This window comes from Pseudorca crassidens, chromosome 14, assembly GCF_039906515.1.
Source record: "Pseudorca crassidens isolate mPseCra1 chromosome 14, mPseCra1.hap1, whole genome shotgun sequence".
Taxonomy (NCBI): Eukaryota; Metazoa; Chordata; class Mammalia; order Artiodactyla; family Delphinidae; genus Pseudorca; species Pseudorca crassidens.
In genome coordinates, this window is record NC_090309.1 from 11,750,544 (window position 1) to 11,773,020 (window position 22,477).

Here is a 22,477-nt window from a genome sequence, read left to right on the forward strand (position 1 = left end):
ACTCAGTCCAGGAATCGCTTCCTGTCATGTGCCTCTCAGGAAGGTATAAAAATGAAGTCCAATTCCTGCTCAGCTTTTCCCACATCACTCTACTCTAAAGTGGGTGTGGTTTTGTTTTGGTTTCATAACTTTTGGGGGGGTTGTTTGAGTGTAAACATCCAGATAATTCCTTTCCTTTTTTCCAGCTAAAACTAGGTTTGCCAAATGCAGTCTTCTGGCTGCAATGGCTAGAGAATGAGGCTTTGTTTCTTAGATGACGTTCTGTGTCTGAGTGGGTGTGTGCAGGTAGTCTTGTAGCAGATAGACCGGACAGGGAGGCCCAGGTGCACTCCTGGCTTCCAGATGCTTCCTGCTTGGTGGCAGGTGTAAGCGAGCCCCCCCTGGGAAAGGCCCAGACTCCTCTGCATCCCACACTCTGGGCATTTGCTAACCCCTGACCCAGAGGTAACTTGTTCCCTATCTTGTTCCAGCCCTGCTGCCTCCAACTAAATGCTGAAAATGCAGCGTGGCAGGAGGATCCTGTATGCAGCCCGTCGCAAGAATACCGAGAGTACCTACCAACCCAGCACTTTCTCTTTCCTGAGACTTTTTTTTCTTTGTCTGAAGTGTGGCTGTTGAACCGTATGGAAGATTTTTAACCACAGTGAGAGCCCAGGTCTTCCCCAATTTTGTGAGGCCTGGAAGCCTGTCCCCTCCAGCACCTGGAGCAGCTGGGCAGCCCTCCCTTCTTGGTTACCTTGTCATTCCCACTCTGTCTGGGCCTCTGTCAGCCAGCAGGATCCAGTAGGCCTGGCCTAGCTACCACATCCAGGTCACCTTCTTAGGTCCTGGTGTTTTCAAGTGAAGGAAAGATAGTATGTCTTCAAGAGTTTGTTGAGAAACCTGCACTCCATTCTAAACCATTTTATTTCATCCTTTTGTCCATTTCATCCGCTGTTAATGCCTCTTTCACTTAACGATAAAATGGATTTTCCATGAGTCTTGGGGGTGGCAGGGGTGGCGGAAGGAGCAGGGCAGAGGGGAGAGGGAGAAAAAGAGAGAGAGGAGACATATGTTGACTTTATGTTTGGCCCAATATCATATATGAGAAGTTTTACACCAAAAGCTAAGCATGTTTGAGAGACTTACGCTTGGAGAAAAACCATTGCATTTCATAAGAGCAATGCATAGATATTTGTGGCACCACATTTTATGCTTGTATGTTTCTCCTTGTCCGCAGTCATTAACGGTGTCTTCCGGATTTTTCCCAGTCGATCCCTTCAAAGGTGTTGTCTAGCTTCTGGGGAGCCAGCCAAGGGCCCAGCGGGATCTGATCATCATGGGGTTAGAGCTCTGCCCCAGCTCACTCAGGGAGGGGGCCCATCCTCACAATTTAGGTCTCAGGCTGCCGCTCGACAGTCAGGCAAACACTGCTTGACAGATCCCTTTTCTTTGTAGTCTGCTTTTTGGGGCACGGGGTGGGGTTGGGTGCTCTAGCTACTACAGGCATTCAGGGCCAGTAGACGCCTTAGAATGTGCCTGAGCTCTGGTCCTGCCTCTCCTTGGACATACAAAGGAAAGCCTTGTTTATTTTGGAGACGAGATTGTTTTACTACTGTAAGCCGTGGGGCTTTTAAAAGCTACTAATAGAAGACCGATTTCATTATCGCTTTAGAAAATGATCTTTTTACCAGTAAGGACAGGCTGTCTTCGTGGAGGATATTAGAACATAGACTCAAACTTGCTGAAAGTACTCTTCTGTCCCTGCGCTACTTAGTGAATGCACAGCGAAGTGATGAATATTCATGGGCTCCCAAGGGTGGCCTGTCTTCGGAGGCCCGTTTTCCACTCGCTGCAGTTCAGGGCAGGCTGTCTCCACGCAGGAAGTGAAAGCAGCCTGTAAGCCTTTTTCCAATTCTGGCACACGATTCAAAGATTTGTGGATGAAAACAATGTCCTTTGAAAGTTTGGGGACCAAGAAAAAAAGAAGCTCTTAGATTTAGCATGAGATCTCAAGCATTAGTTTAAAAGAAAAATAACCACTTTGAGAGTCTGAAGATGTAAGTCCTCATCCCAGTTTCAACGTGCAGGGACAGCTGGGGTGCGATGCTTCGCCTTTCTGAAATTCCACATCTCCGTTGATTAAATGGCGTGGGGGGCGGGTTGCAGATAGGTGATTCTGGGGCCCCTGGTGGGTAGAAAATGGATTGTATCTGAAGGAGACAAGTGGGCTGGGATGTTTTCTCATCGTGAGGTTCAGACATGGTGCCTTCCATGAGTGTGATGCCGCCAGGCCCCAGCCCTGCGCCTGACGCTGGCAAAAGGAGTGCAGGCATCAGCCCAGAAGTGGGGCTAGAGGCAGTGTGGGGTATTTCTTAAAAATGAGTCATGCCAGTGGCTTCTTTACTGTGGGAAGTTGCCCTTCCCCGCTGCCTGGGCTGTGTCCCCATGAAGGACCCCCTCCAGCTCTATCTGGGGCAATAGAATAGTCTGGAAACACGGAGGTGTATTTCTGAGGATACTGGACCTGCCCAAACAAATGACAATATGTTAGGTCACAAATTAAGTCTCAATACGTTTAGAAGGATTTAAATCATACAAAGTGTGTTTTCTGGGGATTCTCTGGTGGCGCAGTGGTTGACAGTCCGCCTGCCGATGCAGGGGACACGGGTTCACGTCCCGGTCCGGGAAGATCCCACATGCTGCAGAGCGGCTGGGCCCGTGAGCCATGGCCGCTGAGCCTGCACGTCTGGAGCCTGTGCTCCACAATGGGAGAGGCCACAGCAGTGAGAGGCCCGCGTACCGCAAGAAAAAAAAAAAATGTGTGTTTTCTGAACACATGGAATGAAGTTAAAAATTAACAATGGAAGAAATTTAAGAAATCACAAAAGTAGAAATTGAACAACACTACTAAATAACGAATGGGTCAAAGAAGAAATCACAAAGAAAGTTAGAAAATATTCTGAGATGAATGAAAATGAAAACACAGCAACACTTATGGACTTATGGGATGCATCTAACGCAGTGCTAAGAGGGAAATTTATAGCTGTAAACACTGATATTGGAAAAGAAGATAGCTCTCAAATCAATAACCTAAACTTCCACCATAAGAAACTAGAAAAAGAAGAATAAACTAAACCCAAAGCAAGCAGAAGGAAGTAAATAATAAAAACTAGAGAGGAAATAAGTGAGATATCACTTTATACACATTAGGATGGGAATAACAACAAAAGGCCAGTAACAGAGGTTGGCAAGGATTTGGAGAAATTGTTCATACACTGTCGCTGGGAAGGTAAAAGGGAGCGGCCTCTTTGGAAACAGGGTGGCAGTTTCTTCAAAGGTTAAACATGAAGTTACTCTATGGCCCAGCAATTCTCCTCTTAGGTGGATATCCAAGACAAATAAAAAATGTATATTCACACATACAAACAACAACAAAAAAGTCTAATTATTCAATATTATGATATAATTTTATATTTAGAAATTTAAAACTCTTTTATTAAAAACACTGTAGAATGTTAAGCTCCAAAGCATTTTGGCTGCAAGAACCAGGAGAAAGTCAACTAGGAAGCATTTTCACAATACAGAAGCCCAGGTCCCACCCAGGACCTATGGACTCCATCTTTGGGGTGTGACCCTGTCCTGCGTGGGTCCAGGCCGTTGTGTGCCACATCTCTTGTTACGCTCCATGGATCCAGTGTGTCTGATTCTGGAGGAGGGGTGCAGAGCCTCACACCACCCCCTGGACTCCTCCCCCCAGGGCATGTATCAGAACCTGGCCGCTGAGGGTAAGAATAAAATAGTTATGTTTATCCAGGCAAGGCAGCAAGTCTGGGACTAGGGTGAGAGCTGTGAGGCTGGATGATTCCTCAAGCCAAGTGCTCTTATTGAGACAGGAAGGGGGCAGGGCACACAACCTTTAAAAGAATGACATAGCCCTGGAGGACATGACATAAACTGGTTAGAACCAACTAGGTCCAAGATGGCAGACGAGTCGACTTCCACTAGACTTTGAGCCTCATTACACACTCACGGTAATACATCAGCCAAATGACACACCCACAGGAGTCATGACAGTGCCCCGGTCAACCGTAAAATGTCAAAAAGTGGGCAGTGACCCAATTCCTGGAAATCCGCACCTTCCCCAAAATAGTTGCAATAATCCGCCCACTCATTAGCCTATGAAATTACCCACCCCTATGAAAACCAACAACCCCCAGACCCTGGCATCTCTTGCCTTCTGAGACGGCCCACGCTCTGTCTGTGGAGTGCGTTTCTCCCTGAATAAACCTTCTTTCACTTTACTATCGCTCACTCTTGAATTCTTTCCTGCGTGAAGCCAAGAACCCACACTTGGCGGCCCATCCCAGGGACTCGCCCAAGACCTGGGACGAGACCATCCTCTTGTGCCCCACTCTTTTTCCTGCAACATTATGATTTTGGGACCTACGGGTGGAAAAAAGATTCAAGGAGGGTTCCCATCATTCTTGTCAGGTGGGCCGGCTAGTAAACAGAAAGGCCTATCTTTCTCTTTTTACCATCACATTTTTTTTTCTTACCTACTCTTTTATTTACATACTCAAATCTTGCGATGAAATATTTAGGATACACAGAAGAATATACAGGAATAAAACTCACCTCTGTGCTCACCACTCAGCATCAGAAATCAGACACGAGCGGTACAGTTGAAGCCCCCCACTGCTCCCCTCTCTAGTCTCATCCCTTTGCTCCCCTCCTCCTGGAGAAAAGCACTACCCCCTCCCCGCCATCGGTGTTTTAATTCCCACTCATCTCTCTATCCTTTGATCACGCATAATTATATTGGTAACACTGTAGTGTTACCATGTCCTTGGGGTTTACGTTTGTTTGCACGTTACAGAAAACCTCGCTTCAGCGGCTCCACCAAAGGGGACATCAACTGGGAGTCCTACCATTCATTTCAGTTTTGACACTAACTGCCTAGAGTGAGCAGAGGCTCCACAGGTTAAAGGCTCAATCCCGTAAGACTGCCTCCCCGCCAACACCCACTTCAGACACCAGCTCAGATGGAGTGTCCAGGCTGCCCACACTTCTGCCCAGCTGACTATAAATTCAGAATTCCCATGGCCTCCTCTCCCCCTCAGGTTTGATACTTCGCTAGACTGATTCACAGCACTCAGTAAAGCGCTATCCTTAGGATTACTGTTTCATTATAAATGATACAACTCAGGAACAGCCAAATGGAAGAGACATATAGGGCAAGGTATGTGGGAAGGGGCTCAGGGCTTCCATGCCCCCTCCGGTGTACCGCCCTCCCAGCTCATCACCAACTCAGAAGCTCCTCAGACCTTGTTGTTTAAGCCCTTTATGTGGGGTTTTATGACACAAGCATGATGGTTTAAGTCATTGGCCATTGGTGATTAAACTCAGTGTCCACTGTCAGAGACGTATTTGACCCCGAAGGCATCTGGGATGAGCCACTTTTCTGTCACCATATTTTGCAATTCATCCGCATTAAACTTAGTAAATCCCCGCTTCTTGGGGATGTGGATTTTCTGGAGGCCGGGGAACTTGAACTTGGCCCTGCCGAGGGCCTCAGTCACGTGCTCCTTGTTCTGCCACTTGGTGTGGATGGACATTATGACCTGGCCAGTGTGGCCACTGGCCACTGTGCCCTGGGGCTTTCCAAAGGCACCGTGCATACCTGTCTGGAGCCTAGATTGGAGTTAGCATGCCAGACATGAATGTCCACTGCAGAGGGCTGTCTCCAGGGTCCCTTAGAGCAACCTGTACAGGCAACAGGCTGCGTGTACTTCCGAGGAGGCTGCTGTTTGCATCCACTGCCCACTGGGCTCCCATGGGGAAGAGAGCATGGTGGGCTTAGTTGGCTGCAAACATAGTATTTAATTATTATACTTTTGATGTCTTCAGAGTCTATAGTGATACTCCCTGTTTCATTCCTGATATTAGTAATTTTTTTTTTTTTTTTTGTGGTACGCAGACCTTTCACTGTTGTGGCCTCTCCCGTTGCGGAGCACAGGCTCCGGACGCGCAGGCTTAGCAGCCATGGCCCACGGGCCCAGCCGCTCTGCGGCGTGTGGGATCTTCCCAGACCAGGGAACGAACCCGTGTCCCCTGCATCGGCAGGCGGACTCTCAACCACTGCGCCAGCCAGGGAAGCCCTGATATTAGTAATTTTTGTCTTCTTTTTTCCTTTGTCAGTCTTGCTAGAGATTTATCCATTTTATTGATCTTTTCAAACAACCAGCTCTTTGTTTCATTGATTTTCTCTATTGCTTTTCTTTTTTCAATTCATTTCCTATATTTATTTTCTTCCTTCTGCTTGTTTTGGGGTTGCTTTGCTCTTCTTTCTCCATGTTATGAGATTAAACTACTAAATAAAATTTCCCCTCAAAACTGTGTCAACTGTGTCCCACATATTTTGATACATTGTAATTTCATTTTCATTCAGTTCAATGTATTTTTTAAAAAATTTCCCTGAGACTTCCCCTTTGATCCATAGATTATTTAGACATTTAGTTTGCAAGTATTTGGAAAATTTCTTGTTACCTTCTGTTATTAATTTATAATAATTTCCATTGTAATCAGAGAGTATAAACTGTATGATTTTAGTTCTTTTAAAGTCGTTGAGATTTGCTTTATGGCTCAAGATAATGGTTTTTCTTGGTTTATATCCCATCGTCATTGGGAAAGAATGTGTATTCTGCTGTTGTTGGGTGGAATGTTCTATAAATGTAGTCTAGACTCTTTTCATTGGCAATCTCATCAAGTTCTTCTTTATCCTTGCTTATTTTGTGCCCAGTCCTTTGATCGATTGTTGAAAGAGAGATGTTGGAAGTCTCCAATTATAATTGTTGATTTGTTTATGTCTCCTTTCAGTTCTATTGGTTTTTGCTTCACATATTTTGAAGCTCTTTGCTTTAGTGCATACTCATTTAAGACTCCTGTGTCTTCTTGGTAGATTGACTCTTATCCTTACATAATGTGTCTTACTGTCTCTGATAATTTTCTTTGTTTCGAAATCTACTTTATCTGATGTTAATGTAGGCATCCTGCTTTTCTTTTGGTTAATGGTTGCATGATATGTCTTTTTTCTATCTTTTTGTTCAACTTGCCTATATCATTATATTTGGAGTGATTTTTTTATAACTGGCAGATAGTTGGGTCATGTTTTTTAATCTACTCTGCCATTATCTGTCTTTTAATGGAAATATTTATGTCATTTACATTTAATGTAATTTGTGGTCTATTAGGTGTTGATGTTTTACCAGTTCAAGTGAATTATAGAATCCCTACCTTCTTCTAAGTCCCTTTACCTCCCCCATTTAAAGCATAATTATCTTAAATATTTCCTCTTCATATATAAAACCACATCAGACAGTGTTACAGTTTTTCTTCAACCATCAGATGTAGTTTAGAAAAATCAAGAGGAGGAAGAAATTCTATTGCATTGACCAGTATTCTTGCTTTCTGTGTTTTTTCCTCCCTCCTGATGATTCAGGTTTTCTTTTTTTATTGTTTCTTTTCTGTTTAGAGAATTTCCTTTAGCTGTTCTTTTAGAGTAGGTCTGCTGATGACAAATTCTCTTAGTTTTCCTTAATATGAGAATATTTTGATTTCCCCTTCATTCCAGAAGAATTCTGAGTTGACATTCCTTTTCTCTCATCACTTAGGAAAATGGCCACTTCCTTCTATCCTCCATGGTTTTTAATGAGAAATTCACTGTCATATGAATTGGTTTTCCCCTCTAGGTAAGGTGTCATCTCTCTCTCTCAGTGCTTTCAAAATGTTTTCTTTGTCTTTAGTATTCAGAATTTTGATTATAATGTACCTTGCTGTGGGTATTTTGGGGGGTTATCTTATTTTGGGTTCATTCAGATGTTTAATTTTGTAGGTTTATATCTTTTGTCATATTTGGGGAGTTTTCAGCCATTATTTCTTCAAGCGCTTTTTCAGCCTTGCCATCTTTGTCTTCTCCTTCCAGGACTCTGATGATACAAATGTTAGCTCTTCAGTAATATAGTCCTACAGGTTGCAGAGGCTCTGTTCAGTTTTTTCTGTTGTTCAGATTGGATAATTTTCTATTGCTGTATCTTCTGGTTCACTGATTCTTTCCTCTGCCCCTTCATTCTGCTGTTGAGCACATCCACTGAGTTTTTTATTTTGGTTATTGTATTTTTTAGTTCAAAAATTCCCATTTGTTTCTCTTCTCAATCTTCTCTTTCTTTACTGAGACTTTGCATTTATTTGCTAAGGCTTCCTATTTTATTCATGTGTTTCATATTCATAATTGCTCATTGAAGTATTTTTATGATTCCTTCTTTAAAAGCTTTTTCAGATAATTCCCTGTCATCTTGGTGTTTGTATTTCGTTCAGTTTCAGACAGAATTTTTTAACTGAAACCTAGACATTTGGGGTACTATGAGACTGACTCTTATTTGTCTTTTGTTTTACTTGGTTTTCTCTGAAACGCTCTGGTAGGGGGCCTCACTGCCTGGTGGGGGTAGAATTCCAGGTTCCCCACTCAGCCGCCATTGACATCTAAGTATGGGCTGGTCCTCGTCCTCATTACTGCTGGTCAGGGGTGGGGTGGGAGTTCTGGCTGAGGGAGGGGTAGGCGTGCCTGCTTACTTTCCAACTGTTCCCCACCTGACCTCCACCGACGCTAGGGAGTAGTGAAAGCCCTGAATCTCTACTAGGCTTCCTCTCATACCACCCTGCTGGGGACGAGGAGGGATGCCTTGTTAATGCCATGTGGGAATAAAAGTCGAGGCTCCCCACGTGGGCTTTACTAACGCCAACCAGTAGGGATGAAAGTGCCTGTTCCCTCCTTGACCTGCTCTGATACCACCCAGTGGAACATTTGTAGCACCCCTTCACAGCCTGGGAAGGGTCCAAGTCTAGGCTCCCCACTGATCTTTTCTGGCCTGGGTGGGGATGGGGCCGTGGTTTTTCCTGGGCTGTTTGCCTGGAGGAGAGCAGTTTACTGTTTAAAAGCCTTCTGTCTTGCTGAGGTGCCCTCTCCTAGTCCTTTGACTAGAGATAGCAGGCTTTTGTTGTTGTTTTTTGTCTTTGCCTGTTAGCATTTCCAAATCTGGGACACAAAGGACAAAAGGAGACCCAGGGAATTCGTCACCATGTTGTTCCTGGGTCCTGAGGTCCCTAGTCGGTTTACCATCTGTCCACTCTTCAGGGTTTTAAAAAATGTTCGTTTTATATATCAATATAATGCCCGGTGTTTTTAGGTGTACTTAGTGGAAGAAATAGGGGAAAGTCCATCTACTCTGTTTTTGGAGGGAATTCTGTGCCCTCTGTCACTTAAGAAAGACTTGGACGAACTGTGCTTGCTAAGGTGTTTGGTCTTTAGCGACGGTCACGTTTTAGAAGGAAATATTTTTTCCTGAAAAGAAAGACTAAAATTAATAGGATTTCAGGTATTGGTGGGCTGGAGGATGTGTGTCAGGGGTGGCAGGACAGAGGAGTTAAACTCGGGGACAGAGCGTCTCTCCCGGGTCTTGTGAAAACCATAGCTGGTTCTTGCGGAGAAGCAGCCCCAGATGACCCGGGGACCAGAGGGGCGGCTGCTTCACAACCCTGGCCAGAAAGTGTCCCCTCAGCCTTTCTGTGACCCTTGGCATGCTGCCAAAGGGGAAAGAGAAGGAAAGCCACCCTTGGTTGGGTAAACATATATTCCTGTTTCACTGCAAGAGGCTGAAGGATCTAAGTCAGCATAATCGGTTCCATATATTGGCCGTTGATAGTCCAGACATGACTAGTTGCACCTTTGAAACCAGGCAGATCAGATGTTTCATGTTATGAAAGCCGTAACTGGCATGGATCGTGTGCGTGCGCAGTGTTCCGTGCGCAGTGTTCTGCTCTGATCTCTGAGAGGAGGAGGTGTTACCTGTCTTCCTTCACAGATGAGGAGACTGAATCTCAGAAGGACAAGGGACTGGCGCCTGGCCTCTGAGTGGCAGAGCTGGGACTGAACTCAGGCACCAGAGTTCTTGTTCTTCCCACGCTCCCAAGCCACATGGACTCTAAGCATCAGGTCTAAACCCTCAGGAGCGCCCCCCCCCCCACAAGATGATTTGGGCCACCGGATGGATCCATTCCCTAATTCTCTAGGAATTAGATCTGACCCTAATTCCTCTAGAATCACTAGAGGAGGTTTTTTAAAATCCCGAGATGCCTAAGCTGCACTGCTGGCCAGTTAATTCAAGCTCTGGGTGAAACCTAGGCATCAGAGCTTTAAAAGCTTCCCTAGAGATCCTGATGTTCTGCTGGGTTTGTAATGAAAGCACGGTGGAGAGTTAGAAAATGATGGGAAAGAGTCAGTCAGTCGCAGTCTGCTGGGGAAGCTTCTTTTGCAAAGCACTTCTATCAAGAAACAGTCAAATGGGGCTTCCCTGGTGGTGCAGTGGTTGAGAGTCCGCCTGCCGACGCAGGGGACACGGGTTCGTGCCCCGGTCCGGGAAGATCCCACATGCCGCGGAGCGGCTGGGCCCGTGAGCCATGACTGCTGAGCCTGCGTGTCCGGAGCCTGTGCTCCGCAACGGGAGAGGCCACAACAGTGAGAGGCCCGTGTACCGCCAAAAAAAAAAAAAAAAAAGAAACAGTCAAATGCTCAAGTCAGAAAGTGGGGTGCAGGCTGAAGGGGGTTATGGGGGGCTGCCTAAAGCCCTTTGAGTTCCTTGGAGCTTCTACTGCTAAAGTGTGTGCACAAGGCCAAGCAAGGGGGAGAGGCACCTGTGGGGCTCCAGTCTTTTTTTTTGGAGCCAATGCATTCGGGGGCCAGGGGGAGTGAGGAGTCACCCTGATAATCATGCGTTTGGCTCAGAGGCCCGAGCCGCCGCACATCCTCCAGGTGAGGGCACAGAGAGGTTGGCTAGCTTGCTTGGTGTGTTGGGGTCCCTGTTTGCCCCTCTACACCCCTTCCTCATCCTGCTCTAGGCCCCAGGAGGCCAGCCTAGGGGGAGGGCGACAGTGAACTCCCTGGGCACCGGCTCCAGCTGGTTTGTGCTAAAGGATACTAAGTTGCATTTACTTAACTAAGTATAACCCACATAGGCATTGTTTATCTGAAATCCAAGTGTAAGTGGGGCATCCCATTTTTTATCTGGCAACCCGGTGCCCGCCCACCGGAGCCTGTGTAGAAAATCTGACTCACCAACACCATGTTTTATACCAACCCCACTTTTTACCCGGTGCGGGCATCTCAGTGGTTCACTGTCACCTCTGCTTTCTTCTGCTGAGGCTGTGACCCCTCCAGACACATGCAACCCACCAATTACTCCCCCTTGTTTCCGGTAAAGCCCCTGCCGGGGCCCCTTCCCTCAGGTCAGCTCACGGTTTACCTGCCTGCACTTCTCCTGCACTAGGTGCATTTATCCCGTGAATGGCCCTTCTTCTTTTTTTTTTTTTTTTTTTTTGCGGTACGCGGGCCTCTCACTGCTGTGGCCTCTCCCGTTGCGGAGCACAGGCTCCGGACGCGCAGGCTCAGCGGCCATGGCTCACGGGCCAGCCGCTCCACGGCACGTGGGATCTTCCCGGACCGGGGCACGAACCCGTGTCCCCTGCGTCGGCAGGCGGACTCTCAACCACTGCGCCACCAGGGAAGCCCCCTTCTTTTTAATTCTCTCCAAGTGGCGGAGTGCTGTGCACTCAAGTTAATTTTTACCATTTACGATTTGGGGACAATCAGGTCAGGTGATTTCAGGTTGAAGGTTTTTTTTTAAATGTCCTCTCATTCAGTGTTGCTACGCTTTATCAACTGAGAATCCTTTGCGTTTGCATAAAGTGAAATGATTCTAAGTAGACAGTTTCTGCTTGTTCTGGGTTTGGCCTCAGCCATCTTCGGGGGTGAGAGGAGGAGTTTTTAACCAAGTGACAGTGAAGCGCCCACGGACACAATTCAAACATCGGCCTGGGGGGCACACATGGAATGGGGGGGGCTCTGGTCCACAGAACAGCCCTTTCTCCTGGGCGGGGGGGCGACACAGTGTGTGACAAGGGAGAGGGACGGGAAGTGGACACAAACAGGATTCCAGATGCCAAAAAGCCTTTACTATAAACTACAAACCCGCCCCAGAATGGGGCCTTTCTCCTCCCAACCGCTGGGGCCTGCTTGATAGCAGATCCCACCGTGGGCAGCGAGGCCGAGGAACCCTTAGCGCCTGGGCCAAATCCTCCTTCTGCTCCGCGGCGGGGAGCAAAGAACCCCTAGGAGTTCAAGGATAAGTCCTCCCTCGTGCAGCTGCCTCTGGGTCTCCGGATTTTGAGGCTGAACTTCAGAGAGCTCGGCTCATGTCCCCACCTGTTGTGTTGTCTAAGGAGTAGGGAGAACCCGGTGTGGCTCCCACTGGCTGGCACTGCAACCCTGCTGTTATTTGACCCATCCGGCCCAGGTGCTTCTGGTCCTTTCCCAGGTCTTCGGGGTAGTAAAGCGGGCTGATGGCACGTAACACCAGCGTGCACTCTCCCTCCCGCGCAGCTGCCGCCCTGCCCAACCCTCCTCTTGCAGCTTAGAGGGACTCCAGGGTCAGGGAGGCGGCGTGAGGTTGCCACTCCACCTAATACCCCGGGACCTGCGATTTCAGCAGCCGCTGCTTCCTTTATCCACCTTGGGCTGTGATCCTGAAGCTTCAATAAAAATCTAAAGGAGGGCTTCCCTGGTGGCGCAGTGGTTGAGAGTCCGCCTGCCGATGCAGGGGACACGGGTTCGTGCCCCGGTCCGGGAAGATCCCACGTGCCGCGGAGCAGCTGGGCCCGTGAGCCATGGCCGCTGGGCCTGCGCGTCTGGAGCCTGTGCTCCGCAACGGGAGAGGCCACAACAGTGAGAGGCCCGTGTACTACAAAAAAAAAAAAATCTAAAGGAGCTCATGCTGGGAAAGAGTGGTGAAGACCAGCCCTGGAGAGATTCCTTAGAGCTCTCTTTAATGGTTGCATCGATGCCCACCTAACAGAAAGGACTGGGGGCGGGGGGGTCGCAGTTCTGCTGGTGAAAAGTGCTTTCTTTTGCAAAGCACTTCGACCAAGAAGAAGTCAAATGCTCGAGTCAAGAAGTGGGGTGCAGGCTGAGGGGGGTTACTTCACAGACTTGAAGTATGCTTTTGCCTCTCATTCATGGGTGGCAATTATGCTGCTCCAGTGTTGCCATTCTCCATGCATTGTCTAAGACAGACCTTACCCATTAGTCCCAGCGCTCATTCCCACAAGGCCCAGAAATTCCTCCTTGGTGCGGTCAGAGGCCGGGTTCAGATGCAGGCCAGTCACAGCAGCAGCTGGTGTCTGTGGAGGCACTGATCATCTGATCGTCTCCCACCCCGCCGGGTACTCCTGTCCTTACAGGGGGTCAGAGCATGACAGAGCTTTCCTGAGGTCATGGGTCAGGCATCCAGGGACTGGGTGGGCTTTGGCTCTCCAACCACAGAGTTGCTGGCCAACACCCAAGCATCACTGCACACCAACCCGTCTGCCATCATGCACGCGCCGCAAGCACTCAGCAAATATTCATGGATTTAAGGGTGGGATGCACTACTCGAGCACACAGAAAATCCCTGACTTTTAAAATTTTATTTTATTGAAATATAGTTGATTTACGATGTTGTATTAATTTCTGCTGTACAGCAAAGTGACTCAGTTATACACATATAAATACATTGTTCATATTCTTTTCCACTATGGTTTATCACAGGATACTGAATATAGTTCCCTGGGCTATACAGTAGGACCTTGTGGCTTATCCATTCTGTATATAATAGTTTGCGTCTGCTGTTCCCAAACTCCCTCCCAATCCTTCCTCCCCCGCCCGCCCCGTGGCAACCACAGTCCGTTCTCTATGTCCTTGAGTCTGTTTCTGTTTCGTAGATATGTTCATTTGTGTCCTATTTTAGATTCCACATATAAGTGATATCATATATTTGTCTTTCTCTGACCTACTTCACTTAGTATGATAATCTCCAGGTCCATCCATGTTGCTGCAAATAGCATTATTTCATTCTTTTTTATGGCTGAGTAATATTCCATTGTATACATATACCACATCTTCTTTACCCATTCATCGGTCGATGGACACTTAGGTTGCTTCCATGTCTTGGCTATTGTGAACAGTGCTGCTGTGAACATAGGGGTGCGTGTATCTTTTTGAATTAGAGTTTTCTCCGGATATATGCCCAAGAGTGGGATCGTATGGCAGCTCTGTTTATAGTTCAGAAAATAGCTCCTTCCCTAGCATCCCCTCATTGACCAGTTTTGAGTCCGAGAGGCTGTGGTCCTCAGTATCTGCCCCACCGCAGCTGCAGGTGGTTTGGGGAGGAGATGCTGCTGCAGAGGCCTGGCTACAGACCCACCACAGTCCCACTCCCAGCCACAGCAGTGTCCCTGCCTGTGTCACACCCGTTTGTTCTGTAGGTGTTTGCTGCATATCAGCTCCGTGCCAGGCATCAGGCTGGGTTCAGAGGATACCGCCTCCAGCCCTCAAGGAAGCTGCTGGCAAATTTGTTCAGAAAAACAAGGCAAACCTCAAACAATGGACCATAGGTCTAATCACTTTATTCGTTGGCTGAAGAAACATTTGCTAATCATATCCCATGGGCCTGTCCCCGTGCTGAGCACTGGAGGAAGATGATGGTAACACAATCCTTGTCTTTATGAAGCTGGCCTTGGACTCTGGTCAAGGCCTGGGTGGTCATTGGAAACACAGGGGCACACAGCAGGGGCACTCCACGACCAACTCCAGGACTGGATGGATGTGGCCCCCTGGGGTGGGCGGATGAACTGCTGGAACATGTGGACAAGCTACTCTTGGACCTGAGTGGGAGGCCATTTATCCAAGTTGTTCAGCTGCATTTGCTTGTGAGGCCAAACTTCCCACTTTAGCCTCTGTCCCGTCCACATGAGAAAATAACCGTGAAAGAAGATGGGAGTGGGGAAGAGAAAGGGGAGATGTCTCATGAATTCCAGCGGCAGCCTGCTTTTCCACGTGTGCCATGGAGAGAGGACCAAATTCTCATTAAGTCTCTGGCTGTGGGCTTTTAATACACCTCTGACTCTGGCTAAAAACATTGTCTCCACAATGGGGATCATCAAACAGGCCCACCACGTTTGCTCTTGTCATCTTGAAAATGAATTAACAAGAACACGTTAATAAAAAGTAAAAGTTTAAAAGATTTTTGGTCTGATCGCATCCTCCTACTGTCACTACCTCGCCCCACCAACAAAATAATTTTAAAATCTTCCACTTCTGTGAGGAAAAACAGGGGGAGGGACATTATACAACTGAAGTAGTCAGAACACTGAAAAATTAGCAGCTTAACATGTAATTTCTAATCGATCATTGCTCTGACTTTGGGGTCCAAAACCTTGGAATCGTTTTCATCTTGCCTTTTCCCACATTATCCGTATTCAGTCAAGGCCCCCATATACAGCTGGCGAGGTTATGCACTGCACAGCACATACTGTAAAGCACTGTTTACACTGAAAACTATGCGGGGCGACACCCCATCCCAGCCCCACTCCTTGCCAAAGCTGCACAGTGAGAACCTCACCAAGCATGCGTGGTTGTCCAGCCCTCAGCGTCAACCCCTGTAGATCAGCAGTTCTCAAGTACTGGGCCGTGGCAGGTTCTACTGATACAAAGAGAAAGTAATAGAAGTAATAACGTTTACTGAGCGCTTACTATGAGCCAAACATAGTAATGACTCCTTTATTCCTAACCGCAACCCTGGGGGACACCATTATTATTACATCCCCATTTTCCCTATGGGGGCCACGCTATCCAAGCAATGGCCAGGATAAAGCTGCCAGGTGTCCACTCCTGAGAGCTGCCCTGTGTTACGCCCTTCCTAAACATTTGGTGTCAAACTGACGTATCTTTTTTTTTTAATATATATATATTTTAATTATTGAAGTATAGCTGATTTACAATGTTGTGTTAACTAATGCTGTACACCAAAATGATTCAGTTATACCTATATATGCATTCCTTTTCATATTCTTTTCCATTATGGTTCATCACAAGATACTGAATATAGTTCCCTGTGCTACACAGTAGGACCTCGTTGGTTATCCATTCTGTATGTAGTGGTTTGCATCTGAAACTGACCTTTCTTTTTGACGTGATGGCAGTACTCGAGGACACTGTTGGGATTAGCCCCTCTTCTCTTTCCTGCATCCTTCCTGCTACGTCCTGGCCCCTCCCGTAGTTAGGGCTCCGATACCTTCCTGCCGTGTTTCCTACGTCCTGGCCTCCTCCTTCCTCCCTCTCAGGCAGATGTCCACGCCCCGGTCAAGCACGGCTCTCATCTTCTCCCTCCACTGCTCAGAAACCTTCCAGGAATCCCTATTCCCTCCGCGGCGATTCAGGGCTCTCCACGTTCAGCCTCATTTCACTGTATCTCTCATTTTTCTCCTAGCACAGAAGCACCACCCTGCAGCTAAACTGGTGTTCCCAAACTATGAGGGCCTCTTCCTTTCACTCCAGTTTTCCACCACCTCTGCCCCTTGAAACCCTGTCAACCCTCCCCTACCCCTCCTTTAATTCATGCCCTTACCTATTCATTCAACAAACCTATTTTGAGCACCTCCGAGGAACTGACTACAGTGTGGGGGACTTTCAGTCAACCCGGCAGGGGAGAAAGAATTGAATGAGAAATTACAGATGTTACAAAGGGGAGGGTCCCAGCACCTGACCTGGGAGGTTTAACTAGACAGGGTGGCGGTGGAGAGATCAGGGAAAGCCTCCCACGAGCACACAGTTAGCTGTGTCCCCTCCCCCCTTTAACTCCTGGGACCCTCTGCTGCCTGTCTTCTGGGGCAAGTGCCTTTCCGTATCTCATTAGACAGTCACAGCAAATCTTAGACCTGGAGGTGCTGTTATATAAATATCTGTTGGCAATTCAATCATACTACCAGCTTCTGGCAAATGAAATTGTGGAGATCAGTTACCTTTTAAACTATCCATAGTGATAACGGGGTTTGACTGCTCCCCAGTTTCAGTGATGTCATCTGACTGGATGGCTTTGCCATTAGTTCGTTCAGTGAGCAGCTCATAGTAAACTAACGCTTATACCCCAAACTATAACCAGAGGTTATCTTGCACGGTTGGGATGACAAAACACGTTTCCATTTTATACTTTCTGTGCTCCCATAAATATTTGAACATTTTACAACAGACTTGTGTTACCTTTATAATTAGAAATGCTCAATTTTTTTTTAATATTTATTTATTTGGCTGCGTCAGCTCTCAGTTGCGGCGTGCGGGAACTTTCATCGTGGTGCGTGGGCTCTTCCCTGCAGCGTGTGGGGCTTCTCTCTAGTTGCGGCAGGTGGGCTCCAGAGTGTGCGGGCTCAGTAGTTGCAGCACGTGGGCTCCCTAGTTGTGGCTCACGGGCTCCAGAGCGCACAGGCTTAGTTGCCCCACCGCATGTGGGATTTTAGTTCCCCAACCGGGGGTTGAACCTGTGTCCCCTGCATTGGAAGGCAGACTCTTAACCACTGGAGCACCAGGGAAGTCCCAGGAATGTTCAGTGTTTTTAAGGAAATTAAACAAACCAAAGGAAGCATCATTTGTTTCTCCCACTCTACTTTTTTGCCTTATATTTAACACACAAGAAAAAAAAAAAGTTATTTGGACAAAACCCCTGACTCCCCACCTCAAGAAATAGGAAAGACTGCAGGTAAGTTTGCCTCCAAGAGGCAGAGGTGAACTGTAAGTGCTTTGAAGCCTGTAGAAAAAGAGTGTTCTGAGCAGGGTCTACAGGCATAAGATAAATAGCTAGAGCAGCCATTACTGCAGAGGGATCCCCAAATCAGACAAGATGGGGAGCATCCATTACTGCAGAAGGGACCCCCCAAATCAGAGAAGATGGGCTTCACCTCTTCCTACCATCCCTGTACATAAAGTTTGCCTGGCGTGGGGACGACAGGAGAGGCAGGGGCCCCTCTCTGCAGAATCACCCTGACCTCCACTCCTTGGAATAAATCACCACTCCCATCACAGCACACTAATCTGTCTGGACGACTGAGCTCAAGGCCAGCCAGCAGCCGGCCCACAAAGCCCTCCCCCAGAGCCTGCAGAGAACCCCTGCACTCCCAGAGCCCCTGAGACCTCAGCCTCAAGGACAAGCAATGAGCTCTCCCTCGTTTCTTATAGTGAAACCTCTGGTCCTCCAACCTGGCATTCACCCCGGACGCAGTTCCCAAATGCAGCAACTGGGAGAGTTGACCTGGTTGGGGAGAGAGAGCTGGATGGAGAGGACTCCCTGGCAGGAGCCCCGGCCCTCCATTCAGGGATAAGTGTGGTCCAGAGTGACCTGCAGGGAGGAAGCCAGAGGTATAAATTCTCAGATCCCCGCTTTTGCCCCCAAATCTGCTTGTACCTCCATTCACCCAATAAGTACTTAACTGAATCCTTATACTCAAAAACATTCTTTAAGATTTTTTTTTTTTTGATGTGGACCATTTCTCAAGTCTTTATTGAATTTGTTACAATATTGCTTCTGTATTATGTTTTGGTTTTTTGGCCGCGAGGCATGTGGGATCTTAGTTTCCCGACCGGGAATCGAACCTGCAGCCCCTGCACTGGAAGGCGAAGTCTTAACCACTGGACCTCCAGGGAAGTCCCTATACTAAAAATTACTTGTTGTTTATCTGAAATTCAAGTTTAACTGGGTGTCTTTTGTTCTTGTTTGCTAAGTCTGCACCCCCTGCACACTCACACTCAGGAGCGCAGGAAGGTATGACGTCGTGAGCATGACAGGAGGCATGAGGTGCTGCTGTGTACCCCCATCACTCACCCACAAGGTGCCAGCCTGTGTCTCTCCTCCCTGCCTGTCTCACCACCCGTGGTCAATGTATTTGAATAAATTACAACTAGTATAGAATGTACGTTCCAAAAATGCCATTAAAACTAAAAGTATGGGCTTCCCTGGTGGCGCAGTGGTTGAGAGTCCGCCTGCCAATGCAGCGGATACGGGTTCGTGCCCCGGTCCGGGAAGATCCCACATGCCGCGGAGCGGCTGGGCCTGTGAGGCGTGGCCGCTGAGCCTGCGCGTCCAGAGCCTGTGCTCCGCAACGGGAGAGGCCACGACAGTGAGAGGCCCGCGTACCACAAAAAAAAAAAAAACTAAAAGTACAACTGATGTGAGCCTATATTTTTAGAAATTCTTGTGGGTCAAATGAAATCAAAATATTTCCAGGTCTATTCCTGCAGGCAAGCATTTTGCTGGAAGCTCCAAGTCATTCTATAGCTGGTGACATAAGCACATGTTGATTTCTTTTCCCCCATGCTTAGGGTGGGTCATGCTGAGGCACAAGAATTGTAAACTCGCCCCTTTGTGACCAGTAGCAGCCTTTGCAAGACTGTTGGCCAAGCATAGTCTTGTGACTGAGAAGACAGTAGGAAGGTGATCTCAGGCGCCATCACCTGCCTGCCATGCTGGTGAGATGGGTGTGAGGGATTTGGAATGAGTCACGAATTTCAAAAACTGGGTGAGGGTCTTCCCTGGTGGCCCAGTGGTTAAGACTCCGTGCTTCCGATGCAAGGGGCGTGGGTTCGATCCCTGGTTGGGGAGCTAAGATTCCACATGCCACGCAGCGCGGTGGCCAAAAAAAAAAAAAAAAAAATGGGTGAAGTGGTCAAAAGATACAAACTTCCAGTTATAAAATAGGTAAGTCCTGGCGATGCAATGGAGTTAATGCTGACTGTAGATAATAGTACTGTATCATATATTTAAAAGTTGCTAAGAGGGTAGCAAGAAAAAAAAGTGTCTCACTATGTGTGGTGATGGATATTAAGTAGACTTATTGCAGCGATCATTTGGCAAAATATATAAGTATGGAATCACTGCATTGTACACCTGAAACAAATATGTTATATATATATATATATATATATATCAATTATGTCTCAATTTAAAAAAAGAAAAAGAAAAAGTTTTGACGGGGCATTATATTTCTTACGTATTCTTTAGAAAGAAGGAAGTAAGCGAATGAATGAACTTGTGAAAGAGAATATTCACACTATTCGTGTGTGTTAAATAAATTCCGCTCATGCTTTCTGAGGACATTCAGGATGCCCGTCACTCTCTCATCATGGCCTATTAAGTTGGGGACCTACTTGGAAAACTCCATTATTTAAAAGGCTAAAAATCCAATCTTCTGTTTTGCAGCTGTCGCTGAGGTGAGCGAAGAAACCAAGCCCAACCCACTGTTCCCCAGATCTTTCCCGGGAAGCCTGCAGACTGACCACACACCATTTTCCTTTCCTCACACCAGTGGGTTCCAGCCCACCTCCACGTTTCCACCCATCCAGCCTGGAAGACCGCACACCGGAAATGCAGCTCTTCCCAGAGTGACCTCCGCCAGGTCCACGTCCCTACTGCCTCTTGCGTTTAATCACACGGTTGGCCACATAATACTTTCTGAACACAAAGATGTCAAGTTTAATTGCTCGATCAACATACCTAATATATACCAGGACAGTGCAACTATTTCTTGGTGGAAAGATGGGAAGGAATTGCTGGGGGCCCATCATGCAATTACTCAATTTTATCCAGATGATGAAGTTACAGCAATCATCGCTTCCTTCAGGTAAGTGTTCTTTCTTCCTTTCTTTTAAAATGTTGTTGTGGGGCTTCCCTGGTGGCGCAGTGGTTGGGAGTCCGCCTGCCGATGCAGGGGACACGGGTTCGTGTCCCGGTCCGGGAGGATCCCACGTGCCGCAGAGCAGCTGGGCCCGTGGGCCGTGGCCGCTGGGCCTGTGCGTCTGGGGCCTGTGCTCCGCAGCGGGAGAGGCCACAGCAGTGAGAGGCCCACGTACAGCAAAAAAAAAAAAAAAAAAAAAGTTGTTGTTGTGCTTTTGCTGATTCAAAAGCAAAAGGCTTGTAAAGAACTAACAGCCTTCTGTTTTCTGTGTTAGCAACCCCACTGGTCCATTTAGAGGGTAGATTAATAGCTGATTGTATTGCTGATTTCTTTTCTATTGGCTTTTGGCCCTACTGGAACTCTTGGTGATCAAATGCTCTTCCCAGCTGGCCTGTAAGTCCTGTCAAGGCCTGCTGGACTCAAGAGCTCTCCCAGTGGGTGAGAAGAGTGTTCCTGCCTGGTAGGAGGAGACATCTAACTCACCAGGTGGGCGTGGAGCTTGTGAAACAAGGCAGCCCTCCACCCCTTTCGTTTGCCCTATCTCCTCTCCCTTCTCCCTCTCCCAGCACCCCCTGCGGCTGCAGATGTTGCCCTCCTGTTGGGGTAGGAAGGAGGCGGAAAGTGTGAAGTCTGGGGAATTGAGACAGATCTTCGGCCACGTGGCCCCCCATCTCAGCATTCCACTTTGTGTTGGCAGGGGCAGGCCCAGTGAGTTGGAGGGGGTGACGAGGATAAGCCAGGCCAGGACATAAATGTGGAATAATCCGTCGTCCCAAGGATTGAGTCCTCATACCGCAGATGCTGGAGACAGTGAGACAGCTGCTTCTCTTCTCACCGTCCCTTTTCATTCTCTACTCTTTCCTCTTAGCCAGGAGGGGTTTTGTTTGTTTGTGTTTATATCAGGACTTCCTGGCATGTACAGTTTTAGAATTAGGTGGACTGTGGTCACTAAAGTTTCTAAATGAATTTGGAGCCCGGCAGCGTTGACTCAATAGGCTTTTCTCTGGGATTCCTCCACTCCGAGTGGAGTCCTCTTTGATCTGCTGTGTTTTTACTTTCTCCAACCTGATGTTTGGGCCCCTTCCAGACTGTGTCATGTCTTCTGGTGAATCATTGTGTGTTTCCTTTTCAGAAAACCACCTCGGGGTTACCATAGACCTGATGACTCCAGTTAGAGTTTAGCGTGTCAACACATTCATAAGATGACCCCCTTTTTAGCATTTTCCAAGTTATCTTTGTCATCATCAAGGAAAGAAAACAATTTCCGCATTTCCCGTTGGTCGATTTAACCTCTGGCTGGGTCTCTCGTGCTGCCATTCTCCGCCAGTGTCAAGACTCGGGTGTCTTGCCATGGCTATATTTTTTTCTCCATCAACTACAAAACACAGATGTTTTTCCGTTATATAGACACAGCTTCTGATTGGAGAATTAAAATCACCATTTCATAATGAATGAGGTTTAAGGGCTTATAGAAACAAAAAGCTGGCACATTTGTCTCACCCGGGGTCATTTAGGAGGAAAGCACAGCCTTGCTCTCTGGGCTGCGAGTCCCAAGTGGGGGTCCTGCCACCAGCCCCCATGAGACCGTGGGTGAGCCGCTGCATCTTCCCTGGTCTTCTTGCCAAGGAGATGGGTTTGGACTGCCTGACTGGCAGCTCTAGGTGTGCTCTAAGGGGCCATTAGATAGTCAAAAGATTTGGAGAGTTTTTAAACTTAGACAGTGTCTTATTCTGAACTGATGTTTTTAGAGTTCAGAAGGTGACTGGGTGATATTTTGAGAACTTTAGAGAAGAATGTATACTTTTGCATGTATTCCGCTGGACTCTCATAAACTCATTTGGAAGAGAAAAAA

The 22,477-nt window shown here is 47.5% G+C and overlaps 1 protein-coding gene and 1 non-coding gene across 2 annotated transcripts in view; one reads left to right on the plus strand and one right to left on the minus strand.

Annotated features, from left to right (window-relative positions):
- The window catches only part of MERTK (MER proto-oncogene, tyrosine kinase), a 113,748-nt gene that overhangs the window by 4,160 nt on the left and 87,111 nt on the right, over positions 1-22,477 (plus strand). The window contains exon 2 of the mRNA XM_067704379.1: positions 20,151-20,571. Within this exon, the coding sequence (XP_067560480.1) occupies positions 20,151-20,571 (421 nt within the window). The remainder of the gene's footprint in view (positions 1-20,150; positions 20,572-22,477) is intronic.
- Positions 5,718-5,852, minus strand: LOC137206290 (small nucleolar RNA SNORA70). Its single transcript, XR_010934604.1, has one exon. It is a non-coding gene; the product is annotated as a small nucleolar RNA SNORA70 (small nucleolar RNA).